We start from the raw sequence: 15,318 nt of genomic DNA on the forward strand, positions 1-15,318 counted from the left end.
CCCTTCTTCTAAGATCCAAGCAGTACTGATACACAATGCATTAGCTTAATGCTCAGCTAATGCCTCATGTATCAGTACTTCTTGGACCTGAGAAAAAGGGACACCCCAAAGGTTGTCCTGAAAATCACATCTTACATAGTTACATAGTAGGTAAGGTTGAATAAAGACAATAGTCGATCCAGTTGATCCTGTGTGCGTGTCGCTAAGATGCACGTCCAAGAGTCTTTTAAAACTATCCATAGTTCCTGTTGACACCACCGATTGTGGAAGAGAGTTCCACGTCCTTACCACCCTGACAGTGAAAAAGCCCGTACGCAGTTTAACCCCTTGCCGACCGCCGAACGCTAATATACGTCCTAACTTTAAGGACGGATATCGTTGTTATGGCAGCAACTAGCTGCCATAACCCCAGTATCCCCGTGTAGCCGGCGGTCGGCTACAAGATAAAAGTGGTCTCTGCGGTGGGTTCGGCGCAAGATCACTTTTATCGGTGGTGGGAGAGGACCCCCCTCCCGCCGTGATCCGGTGCCCTCCGCCGCTTACCAGAGCCGTCAGCAGCGGCAGAGGCAATCAGATCCTTCCCGTGGCTGTGCATGGAGACGAGTGAGGGGAAAATGACCCGTCGCCATGACACTGCAGGGCGGAAGCGACGTCAAAACGTCAGGCCATTTTTTTTTTATTATATTTTTAAATGACAATTTTTTTTTATTGCATTTTAGTGTAAATATGAGATCTGAGATCTTTTTGACCCCAGATCTTATATTTAAGAGGTCCTGTCATGTTTACATGTTACATGTTTACATTCCTTGTAATAGGAATAAAAGTGACAATTTTTTTTTTTCAACAATGTAAAAATAAAAAAATAAAAGGTAAAATAAATAAGAAAAAAACATTTTTAAAATGCGCCCCGTCCCGCCGAGCTTGCATACAGAATCAAACGCATACTTGAGTAGCGCCCGCATATGAAAACGGTGTTCAAACCACACATGTGAGGTATCGCCGCGGTCGGTAGAGCGAGAGCAATAATTCTAGCCCTAGACCTCCTCTGTAACTTAAAACATGCAACCTGTAGATTTTTTTAAACGTCACCTATGGAGATTTTTAAGGGTAAAAGTTTGTCGCCATTCCACGAGCGGGCGCAATTTTGAAGCGTGACATGTTGGGTATCAATTTACTCGATGTAACATTATCTTTCACAATATAAAAAAAAAATTGGGCTAATTTTACTGTTTTCTTATTTTTTAATTCAAAAAAGTGTATTTTTTTTCAAAAAGTGCGCTTGTAAGACCGCTGCGCAAATACGGTGTGACAGAAAGTATTGCAACGGCCGCCTTTTTATTCTCTAGGGTGTTAGAAAAAATTTTTTTTATAATATTTGGGGGTTCTAAGTAATTTTCTAGCATAAAAAAAGTTTTTAACTGGTAAACAACAAATCTAAAAAAGAGGCCCGGCCCTTAAGTGGTTAAGGTTAAACCGCTTCTCTTCCAATGTCATTGTGTGTCCTCTTACACTCCCTGAGCCGTGTGTGGCAGGGGCTCTGAGTGTGGATTGCTCTTCAGAGATGTTTGACAGGCGGTGGAAAGACGATATGAAATTATGAACAAAAAGTTCATCTATTCTACAGATTTCCTGTTATCTGCTTTATATTTGATAAATGGCATGCGGTAATGTCGCAAGGGGCGTGGTTTCTGTGCAGGAAGTTCTGTTGATTTGCTGCTCAGTTATTTTGAAGTAATTCACAGTGAACGTAAAGAAAGTGTCCATGCTGATGTTATCTGCTGTTCTTGTGTTACAGGTCACTTCCTGGGGAATAATACCGTCATCGATGTTCTGAAACAAAGCGGATATGAGGTTGAACACACCCCGCCAGGCCAACCATTCGAAACGTAAGAAGATTTCATATCTGTTTAGTGTAAAATGCCAAATGTGCCCCTGATCTGAATACCTTGTAATGCAGGTCTATTGAAACCACGAGATTAGCAGCCAGGCAACAAGCATTTTTAGAATAAGAGGTTAGCAAAAGCAGCTTCCAACTTTCTCACTATACAGGTTTGTTCGACGGATTTGAGAGGGACCAACTTTGCTCCATATTGGACATTTCAAAAGCCTAAATCCCTTTTTAGTTTTAAATAGCGTAGGGAGGAGTTTTGCGTCTGGGACTCCATCGGGGGAGATTTCCCTCACTTCCTGCCTCTGTGACACCCATGTAGGAAATGGAAGAGCAGGTGTTACCAGGACAGGAAGGCACAGACAGTAATAGAAACATCATAAGAAGCCCTAAAACGTCCTCACACCACTATATATGGGAACGCTAACAATAAACCTTTTTTTTTTGCACCCCTATGGTCTGCTAAAGTGGTTCTAATGGCTATTTTTTTATTTAAATATTAAATATTTTATACTTCCCTGCTCTGTGCAATGGTATCTTGCACAGAGCTGCCCCAAACTTCCCCCCACTGAAGCTCTCTACTCCTGCTATGGGAGCACACTTATGGGGGCACACTTATGGGGGCACACTTTTGGGGGGGCAGGGGCACGCACAGCAAGTGGTAAAACATTTTTTACCTTAATGCAGGGAATAAAATAAAGCGGAGTTCCACTCGAAAGTCAAACTCACTTATCTGTCTCCTCCCCCTCTCCGGTGCCACATTTGGCACCTTTCAAGGGGGAGGGGGGAATGGGTACCGGGTTTTCGACAGGTACCCGTTCCCCACTTCCAAGGACGGCACCGCGGCACCGTCCCTTCGGAAGTTCGGCCCCCTCCTCCTTCCTCCGCCGCCAGGCCAATTAGAAAGCGCAGTGCGCTTTGTGCATTCACGGTAGGGACCCGGCCATAAGGCCGCAAAGCTTCACAGCCGGGTTCCCTTCCCGGCAATGATGGCTGCAGCATCCGACAGCCAATCCGAAAATCAGCTGGGGTGCCGACAATGCGGGAACACTGGCCAGGTAAGTGTCCTAATATTAAAAGTCAGCAGCAACAGTATTTGTAGCTGCTGGCTTTTAATTCTTCATGTGGGGGCCCAAACATCTCTTGAAGGTAAAAAAAAAATATCTTTACAACCACTTTAAAAATACCTTTAACCCATTCGCTACCAGAGTAATTTTTTGCATTTTTCTGCACCCGTGTTTAACCACTTGCTTACTGGGCACTTAAACCCCCCTCCTGCCCAGATCAATGTTTAGCTTTCAGCACTCTCGCACTTTGAATGACAATTGCGCGGTCATACAACACTGTACTTCAACGAAATTTTTATCATTTTTTTCCCGCAAATGGAGCTTTCTTTTGGTGGTATTTAATCACCACTTTGGTTTTTATTCTTTGCTAAACAAACAAAAAAAGACAGACATTTAAAATATATAAATAAATAAATAAACTGTTTCATAGTTTGTTATAAAATTTCGCAAACAGGTAATTTTTCTCTTTCATTGATATTCGCTGATGAGGCTACACTGATGGACACTGATGGGCTGCACTGATGGGCACTGATGGGCTGCACTGATGAGGCTGCACTGATGGGCACTGATGGGCTGCACTGATAGGCACTGATAAGACGGCACTGATGGGCATTGATAGGTGGCACTGATGGGTGTCACTGATGAGTGTAACTGATGGGTCGCACTGATGGGTGGCACTGATAGATGGCGCTGGTAGGTGACACTGATGGGCAGTGGTAGGTGGCATTGATAGGCAGCACTGGTGATGAGGCACTGATTGGTGACATTTATAGGTGGCACTGTGGGCACTGATAGGTGACACTGTGGCCACTGATGGGTGGTGGGGAAAAGATGATCCGCACTCCGGTGATTGCTCTTAAGAAGTATAATATTTATTGACAAGCCACAGTGACCAAACGCAAATAAGAACAGTTGACGCGTTTCAGCCTATAAGGCCTTAGTCATAACCACCATGGTCGGTGGAACTGTGGTCAATGGTAGTGGCGCTGGTGAGCACTGGTAGGCGGCACTGTTGTGCACTGGCTGTGCACTGGTAGGTAGCACTGGTGGGCATAGGCAGAGGCTCTCCACAATAGTGACTGATGTCCCTCTCACAGCCACCGGTGATCGGCTTTTAAAATAGCCGATTACCGGCTCTGTTTACATCACATGTTCAGCTGTCATTGGCTGACAGCTAATCACGTGGTAAAGGGTCGGGTTCGACCCCTTACTCCGATCTGTGATCAGTTGAGTCTCATAGACTTGCTGATCACAGAGCGTGCAGGCCGCTCGAGCACAGCAGGACGTCGATTGACGCCCTCCCGGCAAAGTAAGTCCACGCTGTAGCCGTCATTCGGCTATAGTGTGGACGGGAAGAGGTTAACAAATAATTTTAGGCCTAAAGATTACATAAAACCCTTTCTGAAAGCAGGCACCCTAGAGAATAATATAGTGGTCGCTCCAATTTTTTATGTCACACGATATCAGCACAACGGTATTTGAAACTCAAAATTTCAGTAAAAAACACACCAAAGTTAATTTTAGGGCACAAAAACACAATATATTATCCAATTTTTTGGTAAAATATGAAAGATGAGGTTGCACTAAGTAAATTGTCAAGACCTAAAATTGTGTGTGCTTGTGAAACTGCTACAAATAATGGTACTCTAAATTTTTTCACATTTTTAAAAGCCTCTACAGGTCATGCGTTTGCAAGTGGCGATTTTGTACATAGGAGCCCCGGCATTCATAGGTGTGTTCATTCATAAGTGCTTTTTTTCATTTTTTTTTTTTCACAAAACTTTAGTTTTCATCACATAGAAGACAAAAAGTAATTTTATGGAATTATTATACAGGCTTTATATAGTACTGACAGTTTACAAAGCGATTTACAACATGAGGGCAGACAGTACAATTACCATATAGTTTAATACAGTAGGAATATGTAATGATTTTATTTTTGGTGGCAGGTTCTTTTTAACAAGATATTAGGGGTCTAAAAGACCCCTGATGTCTCACCTGCCCTCCAGTGAAGTGAATGGAGTACAGATCACGCTCCATTAGCATAGTCTATTGGCTGGAAAAAGTGACACCAGGACTCAGAAGAGCTGATCTCCCTCCCCCACTACCCGGTAACACCTGCCATGCCAGTCCTGGGTCTTCCGGTGGGTGGAGCCTGGGAAACGTGGGGGGGGGCACTGGGGATGGGGGGCACTTTTGGGGTGTGTAAAATTGGGGGGGTGTTATTGGAGAGCTGGATTGCTTCTCATGACAGCTGACATTCGTCTTCCACCCTCTACAGATGGAAAAGGGTTAAAGCATTTTGTTATACCTGTTTGATAAGTTCAAAAAAGACTGTTTGATCCTGCCAGAAATCTTGTGTGCTGACAGCTTCCTGTGTTCTCTGCCTGTGATGACTGGTATCATTTACAGCCTACAGAGGACTATGGAGCCAAGCCCGTAGATGTTATAATAGGAGAGAGGTGGGGTTCCATAGTCCTGTCTTGTGTTCTGATACAGAAGAGTGAGTGTTGTCATTCTAGAACAGGAAGTGTGTCACTGGCAGAATCAGGTGAGACTACAGCAAGCGCACAATTTCATTCCCGCATGTCAGTCCCGACTTCGGGGGCGATTTCAGAGACATCTGTGCGGGTTGCTGCCCAAATGTCAATGGAAATCACACCCCGAAATTGCCAAAAGTAGTACAGAATCTACTTTTGGGAATCGGTGCTGCGCCGCAAATGCGGCGTCACACAGATTCGGACGGTGCCATTGCAGGCAATTGCCGCCGATTTGGCATGCGATTTGATATGTCAAATTGCAAGCCAAATCACAATAATGTGAACGAGGGCTCAAGGAAAAGAAGCTAAAAAAAATAAATAAATAGCGCTCCCCTCTATCTAACTGATACAATACTATATAAATTAACAACCCAAATCATAAACAGTGACCAGGACGGATTTGATTTCAATCAGGTCGATTGAAATCACGATTTAAATCACTAGTAAAAAGACTCGATTTAAATCATAATTTTTAACCACTTCAGCCCCGGAAGAATTTACTTTCTTCCTGACCGGGCCATTCTTTTCGATACGGCACTGCATCGCTTTAACTGACAATTGTGCGGTCGTGCGCACAATTGTCCTTTAAATGTCCTTTTCTCCCACAAATAGAGCTTTCTTTTGGTGGTATTTTAACACCATTCACCGTTTTTATTTTTTGCGCTGTAAACAAAAGAAGGGCAACAATTTTGAAAAAACACAATATTTTTTACTTTTTGGTGATGCGGCAGTGACACAAGGTGAGGGACATGGCGGCAGCAGGTGAGTGGATGCCGCTAACAGGCGCTGCCATGATGGATCTGAAATGACAGGTGCTCTTTAAATGTAAAGACTTATTCTAGCTGGTAGTTAGAATCTTTAATATTTGCAAACAAAATGAGGGTTTCCTATTAGGATAATAAGCTGTCAGGTTAGAAAAACAGCGATATCAGAACTGATTCAATCATACAGTTTGTAGTGTACGCAGATTTGCAAAACAATGGGATAAAGGCATATTCCTGAACTTTGTTTTTTCTCATGGTTACCGTGAAACTGTGTGAATGCATCAATGCAGTGCATGTTATCTCATCTTGCATTCATTGAATGAGTTTACCAAAAATGTAAATATTGCAGAATATACAGCCTCATGCTACATAACTAAGCTCCATTTCATGCTGAATAAACGAAATTATTAATGTATCCTAAAAAGAAAACTGTCTTTAGATAGATTTCTACTCTAAAAGCATTTTATTCAAATAAATTTGCTAAAAATCAAAAAAATCTGATTTATTTTAAAAAAATCAGACTTAAATAAAACAAAATCAGATTTTTTAGATTTTAAAAAAAAAAATCATTGATTTTTATTCACCCTGACAGTGACACAATATGCAGTACAAAAACTTATATATGTCCAAAGATATGTATCAAGATGAGTGTCACTTTAAAACAAATCTGTGGTTATGCACGGGGCTTTTTTTCTCAGAGAATAGGTGCAGGAACTCCGACCTTCACCCTTTGTTTCTTCTCCCTACCCGCCTCTGAGCACCGTTCCTTGGTTCCACCTCCTACCAACCTCCCAGTACGGCCCCTTTTAGAGAATACAGAATCCAGTATCCTTTTTGCTACTAAGTCATTTGCATGGAATTTGTTAATGATAACAAGAAAGACAGTAAAATAGATCCCCTGCAGTAAGCAACAATAGACCCATCCCAGCAACAGTAGACCCCCCCCCCCAGCAATTATAGACCTCATCCCAGCAAAAATTGATCCCCCACACAACAATAGATGACCCCCCACAAAAAAATACTGCCCCAGCAACAATAGATGTCCCAGCAGACTGCATCAATAGACCCTCTAGGAGCCAGCAATAGTAGAACTCTCCCTCAACAGTAGATCCCTCCCAGAAACAATTGACCTCCCCCAGAAACATCACCCCCCCCCCACTAGCAACAGTAGACCTCCACAAAAAAATAGATTTCCCAGTAGCCAGCATCAATAGACCCTCCAGCATACCCCAGCACTCCTTGCCATTACATACATTCATTGCTGGACATGCCGGAACTGCGTTCCCCTGCGTTACTGCTGAAAAAAAGCCCTGGTTATGCATAACAGTGTACCACCACTATAACACAAATGTCTCCTTCAAAAAGTCACGCGGTGAGTGACGAAACGCGGTGGGGGGCGGGGCCTAGTGACATCAGAACGCTCAACCAGGACGTTTTCTCACCCTGTGTGTTTGTGTGTTGGCTGCTGCTACGAATATCTAAGTAATCCTTAAAGGGGCTGTACACCCTAAAGTGCTATGTGAATTATCTGAGTACACCGGTGTCGGTGCACAGAAACAGGTGAGTTTTAACTTTGGATTTTTTATTAAAAGTTTTAAAAAGAATTAGCTCTATGTCAGTTTCCTTTATTCTTTTATGAGCACTACTGCTGGGGATTACCTAGGATTCATTTGAACCCAAGAAGGTTACAATCATCCACCAAAGGATCCATAAACCCCTTAAAGGGGAAGGCGCATGGTGACCTGGTTTTTGGTCTTATATCGAGGTGAGCACATAGATGCGAAGGTGGAGGGACACTGAAGGTGTTTTACGTGTTTGCACAATACCCACGGATTCATTATTTTGAGTTTATTGTACCAATGTTTTTTATGCTAAATAAGTGTATTTAACACTGTCCTATATGCACAAGCACTTTATATTTCTGGACATTTGTGTTATAGTGGTGGTACACGGTTATGCATAACCACAGGTTTGGTTTAAAGTGACACTCTTTGCACATATATAAGTTTTTTTTTGCTGTTTTCTTGCTGTTTTTATACTGCATATTGTGTCACTGTTTATGATTTGGGCTGTTTATTTATATAGTATTGTATCAGTTAGGTAGAGGGGAGCGCTATACCATTTTGAGCTATTTAGAACATTTATTGGGTATATAGCAGCAGACCCACAGCACACTTTCACATATAGTAGCACAGGGGACTAAACACACACAAATATATATATATATATATATATATATATATATATATATATATATATATACGAATGCAGACAACACATCTAAGGACTGGTAAACTCCAGTATATTACATTCTTGTTTTGGGGTTTAGATATACTCTAAAGGGTTTTCTTGTTTCTGCCTGTACACTTGTTCAAAAGATTTGCTGACAAAACATTTGTACGCACCATTGTAGGAAAATTACTTGTACATTTGATGAATATAATTTGAAAGTACTTAAAAATTTTGTTTTCTTTGAACTACTTAAGGACCGGAAGATTTTCCCCCTTAATGACCAGGCCATTTTTTTACGATGCGGCACGACGTACCTAAACAAAATCATTATTTCCCCCTCAAATAGAGTTTTCTTTTGGTGGTGTTTGATCACCTCTGCGGCTTTTATTTTTTGCGCTATAAACAAGAAAAGACCGACAATTTTGAAAAAAAGAAAAAAATATTTTTTTTTACTTTTTGCTATAATAAATATCCCCCCCCCCCACCCCCCAAAAAAACCCGAATTTCATTAGTTTAGGCTAATATATATTCTTGTACATGTTTTTTGGTAAAAAAAAACGCAAAAAGCGTATATTGATTGACTTGTTGAACCTGATCGATTTTTTACAGAGTCCCATTTCAGGCCGCGCTATTTTAGAAGCAAAGTGGCTGATTTTGGATGGATTTATCTAGTTTGCATTTAATTTGTCAGTATTGATTGTTGGTGATCCTTTTATTATGGTTCAAAAGATTGATTGTGTGTTTGATGAATATTGCTTTGGATAGAGGCAGTGGATAGAAGATGAAGGAAAGCAACTTTTTATTTTTTTGCTGTATATTTGTTAGTTTGAGTCCAATCACACCACAATTCATTTCACTGCAATATTCCAAATAAATGGTCTGCAATGCATCTCAATGCACAGCGCCATGCATTGTGCTCCCTGCACACTCCCAGCACAGCCCCTAGTCTCTGTTTAAGATTGGGAGCTGGAAGGATGGTCTGTCAATGATGTGACCACAGTGACAGCCAATCACAGTGATCATATGATCAGGATGTTTGTCCCACCTTCCAGCATTAGGACCCACTCAAAGGGCTGCGGATAGAGGTTAAAGTGGTTGTAAACCCTTACATATACCCAGTGAAGTGACTGGCCTTAGGTGTTACACATAGATGAAACAAATCCTCCTATATGAGTTGTACATGTTTATCTGCAGTCCTCTCTCCTCTACAGCCTCCTAAACCACACATTTTGCACAGCATTTCTGCTTCAGAAGACAGGGGCGGAGATTTGACATCACACACTGCACAGCATAGAACAGGGAGCTGAGTGTAATCTGAGACCTGAGTGGAGGTAAAGGGCACCCCCCCCCTACACAGTCTCATGGGGAAACATGCACAGCTGAGACTGTAAATCACCTGCTGTATGCTGGAGGGAGGGTTGGGCTATCTCCCAGGATTGTTCAAAGTCGGCATAAACTGTCAGAAGTGATAGCAGAGAGGAGAGGAGACAGAAATCACATTAGGTGCTTTGGATAGAGGCACGTACACACTACAGAAGGATATGCTTTGTTCATTTTTCATTTCAGAAGTTCACAGACACTTTTAAGCTGAACTCCAGCCTTACCATCAGTCTTGCACAGTTGGACAAACTCCTCTCTTTTACTGAAATTACTTACGATTACTCTGATTTCACTGCACACTGTAAGCTTTTCACAGTGTGCACTAGAAGCTGAAGCATGTCAAATGGAGCCCATCTCATTTCCTGACTGGAGGACATCAAGCATCATCTAGCACTTTCCCACCCTAGCCTGTCTTTAGCCTACCGCTTTCATTCACTGGATTTATTTTTTTTTCAGTCATGGAGGTTGAGCATCACATGTGGGCATTGCCATAGCTTCCTGTACTCTAGAAGCTATGTACAGCAACCTGATGGTCTCCTCCACCAGCCATGATCTAGTTGCATTGCATAGAAAAGCACAGATATCCAGTGATGTCACTGGGTCTGCATTCTAATGGTCTTAATGTTTACACTAGCCTTTCTCAACCTTTTTACCTGACAGGAACCCTTGAAAAAATGTTGAGGTTTCAGCGGACCCCTACTAAAACCAGTACAGTGTGAAGAATTTCCCCATTACAGTGGTTGTCACCCACCACCCTAATGCCCTGTACACACGGTCGGACATTGATTGGACATTCCGACAACAAAATCCTAGGATTATTTCCGACGGATGTTGTCTCAAACTTGTCTTGCATACACACGGTCACACAATGTTGTCGGAAAATCCAATCATTCTGAACGCGGTGACGTAAAACACGTACGTTGGGACTATAAACGGGGCAGTAGCCAATAGCTTTCATCTCTTTATTTATTCTGAGCATGCGTGGCACTTTGTTCGTCGGATTTGTGTACACACGATCGAAAAATTCCGACAACGGATTTTGTTGTCAGAAAATTTTATAGCCTGCTCTCAAACTTTGTGTGTCGGAAAATCCAATGGAAAATGTGTGATGGAGCCTGCATACAGCCGGAATTTCCGACAACAAGGTCCTATCACACATTTTCCGTCGGAAAATCCGCCCGTGTGTACGGGGAATTAGAGATAGTTAAAACAATGTTTGGTATCATGCCATTGATTCCGCCAAGTGGTGTTGGCCCTGGAACTATGCAGGCACCATCAGAAGGGAGGTCAATTAGTCACAGCTCAAGGAACCCCTAGCAACCTCTTCAGGAACCCTAGGGTTCCTCGGAATCCTGGCGGAGAATGGCTGGGTTAGACTAATGGTCTTACATTAGGTATGTAATGAAAAACTGAAGGGTTGTATTTAATAATTTGGTGGGCATGTTGATGAGAGGAAGGAGGAACCAGAGAAGGAAAAATATAAGCATGGTAAACTTCATTTTACCCTGCCTATACCCTCAGCATATGATTAAATATTCATACGTAGGGATTGTCTTCATTGGTAACTGCATGTTAAAGCAATCCGTCGTTCATAGATCATGGAAGATAGATAAAGTTCTAGGCAAATTCTGACTTTTCCTATAAAAGTTGAGCCTTGCCTCCCCTCTTGTTGACTGGAGGGGAGGCCCCCCAGGCCAGCCAATTGCTTTCCCTTGTGATGATCAGACTCACTAAGCAGCAGGAAGGCCTGGAGGAAGGGCACGATCAATATTATAAAGGAAAAGTTTATATTATTATACAGGATTTATATAGCGCCAACAGTTTACGTAGCGCTTTACAATTTACTTGCCCAGCTCTCTGAATCTACTGATGGTTTTGATGTCCAGTTTACCTCCAACCTAACCTCTAATTAGGTGTTATTTATATGCCCACTGTGGATTGCCCAAGTTTGTGACAAGTTTACTTTAAACCATTCGTGGTTGATTTACTAAAACTGGAGAATGCCAGTCAATCAGCTTCCAGGTTTTATTGTCAAACCTTAATTGAAAAAGCTGAAGTTAGAAGCTGATTGACTACCATGCACAGCTGCACCAGATTTTGCACTCTCCAGTTTTAGTAAATCAACCCCATTGTGTCTACAGGCGGCTACTTACAAGCCTCTTTGGTTCTGTCTAGATCCCAAGTACAATGTTCCTAAAAGAAATACGAAAGACATCAGAGGCTCAACATGAAACGGTCTGACCATAATTATAGTTACTGTGACCACAACAGCATTCTATTAAAAAAATAAAGGTTTTAAAGCTTACACAGAAAACCGCATGTAGATCAAATTAGAGGATAATTTTGAGACTTTCCAAACATAGAGGAATATTGCGTGGGAAATTTTGGGTTGAAGGATTGGCAAAGATATTGGTTGGCCCAAAGAGTCAATACCGTGCACAGTGACTTCATCCAAAGGGACTTGTATATAAAAATAAATGAATAGTTAACGATAAATTGCCAACATCAACAAATCAAATTCCAACTCACATTTATTAAGTGCATATTAAACAATTGACGTATATGATTGCCTTGGAAATCCCCCCTTTATGTCAAAGCAAAGGTGTTAGTTGCACTGTCTGCCATAGAGTTGGGGTGCCCTCTAGTGGCTTAAAACATGAGTATGAAATATTATCAAGAAACATATAGCAAAGATTAGAACCACATTAAAAAAAATGATTATAAATTATGCATTTTTACACTTACAGAAGTTTTAAAATTAAGTCAAAAGAGCAAATGAGCAATAAATGTGCTTTATTAATTCCCATTAACTGCACTTGTAGCAATGGTAGAGATCAAATATTCTCTCAGTGTGGGAATCCTTTAATTTAATGGGGATGCCTAAATTTTAAAGAAAGTAAGCATCATGGAAGGTGGTTTAAACATACACTATGTGGCATTTGGACACCTAACTGTCACACCTATATGAGCTTGTTGATCATTTCATTACCCCTACAGCTAGTATAGTTTCCACTCTTCTGGGAAGGCTTTCAACAAGAATTCAAAGGATGTCTGTGGGAATTTGTGCCCATTCTTGGGGTCAGGTACTGATCTTAGATGTGAAGACCTGACTCACAATCAGCATTCCAATTCATCCCAAAAATGTTCCATAGGGTTGAGGTCAGAGCTCTGTGCAGGCCACTCGAGGTCCTCAACACCAAACTCATCAAACCCAGGTGTGAGTTTGACTTGCCACGATATACTGTATAAGAAATAATCCAAAATTGGTTATTTGCTTATTTTTTACACAATATGTTCAAGCTCATTGGACATCCCATTTCAAACCCATGGGCTTTCATATGGAATTGGCTTCCCAGTCACAGTTATAACAGCCCACACTCTTCTGAGAAGGCTTTATTCAACAGTTTGGGGTGTTCCTATGGTAATTTGTGCTTAGGGCACTTATAAGTTCTGGTACTGATGCTTGATGAGAAGACCTGGCTCACAATCAGCATTCTGGTTTATTCCAAAGGTGTTTAGTAGAATTGAGGTCAGGGCTCTGTACAGCCCCCCCCCCCCCCAAACTCCACAAACCATGAAACCAAACTTGATGAGATGAGACCAAACTCATCAAACCATGTCTTTATGGAGCTAGCTTTGTACACTGGGATATAGTCATGCTGAAACAGAGAATGGCCTTCCTCAAACTGTTAACATGAGGTTATGGTACATGTCTTTGTATGCCACTGCATTAATAGTACCCTCCACTGGAAACAATTGAACTCAGCAATTTGCTATATAATATATATTCAGTACTATGCAAAAGTTTTAGGCAGGTGTGAAAAAATGCTGTATATTAAAGAGGAGGGCCAGTCAAAAAAAAATTAAAAGTCAGCAGCTACAAATACTGCAGCTGCTGACTTTTAATTGGACACTTACCTGTCCCAGGGTCCAGCGATGCGGGGGATCGAAGCCCGGCTCGTCTCCCCCTCCGTTCAGCGGCGCCGGCATTGCAACTGTGGGCGCCGGGCTGTGGCTTCACAGCCTGGCACCCACTGCGCATGTGCGAGCGGCGCCGCGCGCCGTGATTGGCCGCTCAGTCACCTGGGACCTGTAATGAGTCCCAGATGGTTGACAGGAGGGAGGGAGCAGAGCTGAGCCCTTCCTGTGCCGAGACGGAAGTGATGTCACCAGCCCAGGCACTGAAAGAGGCAGATTACGAGGGACCCCCTAGCAACAGGCATTTAGAGGTGAGTAAAAAAAAAAATATCCAAATTTTTTTGTATTTTTTTTTAGAATTTTTCATGTAGTTTTTTTTTTTTGGGTGGAACCCCACTTTAAGAATGCCTTCTGAAATACAAGTGTTAATAGTTTATTTTTACCAATTAACAAAATGGAAAGTAAGGCCTCTTTCACACGGGGGATCCGTATGTCCGTTTTTCATCCTTCCGTTTTCGGATGAAAAACGGACATACATGTATCCCTATGGAGCGTCGGATGTCAGCGGTGACATGTCCGCTGACATCCGACCCGCTCCGATCCGAAAAGTGTAACAGAGGAAAACCCTACTCTTCCATCCGTTTTCGGATCAGATCGGGTGACGACGGACACTACGGTCCGTCATCATCCGATCTCCCATAGGGGAGAGCGGCGCTCTGACAGGTCCGTCGCTGCACAGTGTGCAGCGACGGACCTGTCATCTTCCTGCTCAGCGGGGATCGGCGGAGCGATCCCCACTGAGCAAGCGGGTGTTTACGGGGCGGATCATCACTGATCCGCCCCGTGTGAAAGAGCCCTAAATGAACAAAAGAGAAATCCAAATCAAATCAATATCAAATCAATATTTAGTGTGACTACCCTTTGCCTTCAAAACAGCAAAGTTGAGTTGCTTGACCTTGTCTGCACGTCCTATGCAGGAAAACATAGGAACTGGGGTGCAGAAAAATGGCAGCAGGTTCTTTGGACTGATGTGTTAAATTGTGAAATATTCAGCTGCAGCTTGAGGCAGGTTGTTGGGTGAAGGGCTGGAAAGCGGTACAATAATGAGTGTCTGCAGGCAACACTGAAGCATGGTTAAGGTTCCTTGCAAGTTTGGGGCTGTATTTCTGCAAATAGAGTTGGAGATTTGGTCAGGGTCAATAGTGTCCTCAATGCTGAGAAATACAGGCAGATACGTATCCATCATGCCATACCATCAGGGAGGCATGTGATTGGCCACAAATTTTCATTTTCAAGACCGCTGGAGAGTGGGGGTGCTGGACTGGTCTTGTGCCGGGAGGATGATACGTTTACAACATGTATAAATATATAAGGGGTCCATATAGTGAAATTGGTGTTGAGTCATCCACTTTACGGTCAACACAGAGGACAAGGGGGCACTCTTTACGACTGGAGGAAAAGAGATTTCATCTCCAAATACGGAAACGTTTCTTCACAGTAAGAGCTGTGAAAATGTGGAATAGACTCCC

The 15,318-nt window shown here is 42.4% G+C and overlaps 1 protein-coding gene across 1 annotated transcript in view; it reads left to right on the top strand.

Moving 5' to 3' along the window:
* Nucleotides 1-15,318, top strand: part of TRABD2B (TraB domain containing 2B) — a 454,791-nt gene that overhangs the window by 346,195 nt on the left and 93,278 nt on the right. The window contains exon 5 of the mRNA XM_073593582.1: nucleotides 1,796-1,886. Within this exon, the coding sequence (XP_073449683.1) occupies nucleotides 1,796-1,886 (91 nt within the window). The remainder of the gene's footprint in view (nucleotides 1-1,795; nucleotides 1,887-15,318) is intronic.

Source organism: Aquarana catesbeiana, linkage group LG07, assembly GCF_042186555.1.
Source record: "Aquarana catesbeiana isolate 2022-GZ linkage group LG07, ASM4218655v1, whole genome shotgun sequence".
Classification (NCBI taxonomy): Eukaryota; Metazoa; Chordata; class Amphibia; order Anura; family Ranidae; genus Aquarana; species Aquarana catesbeiana.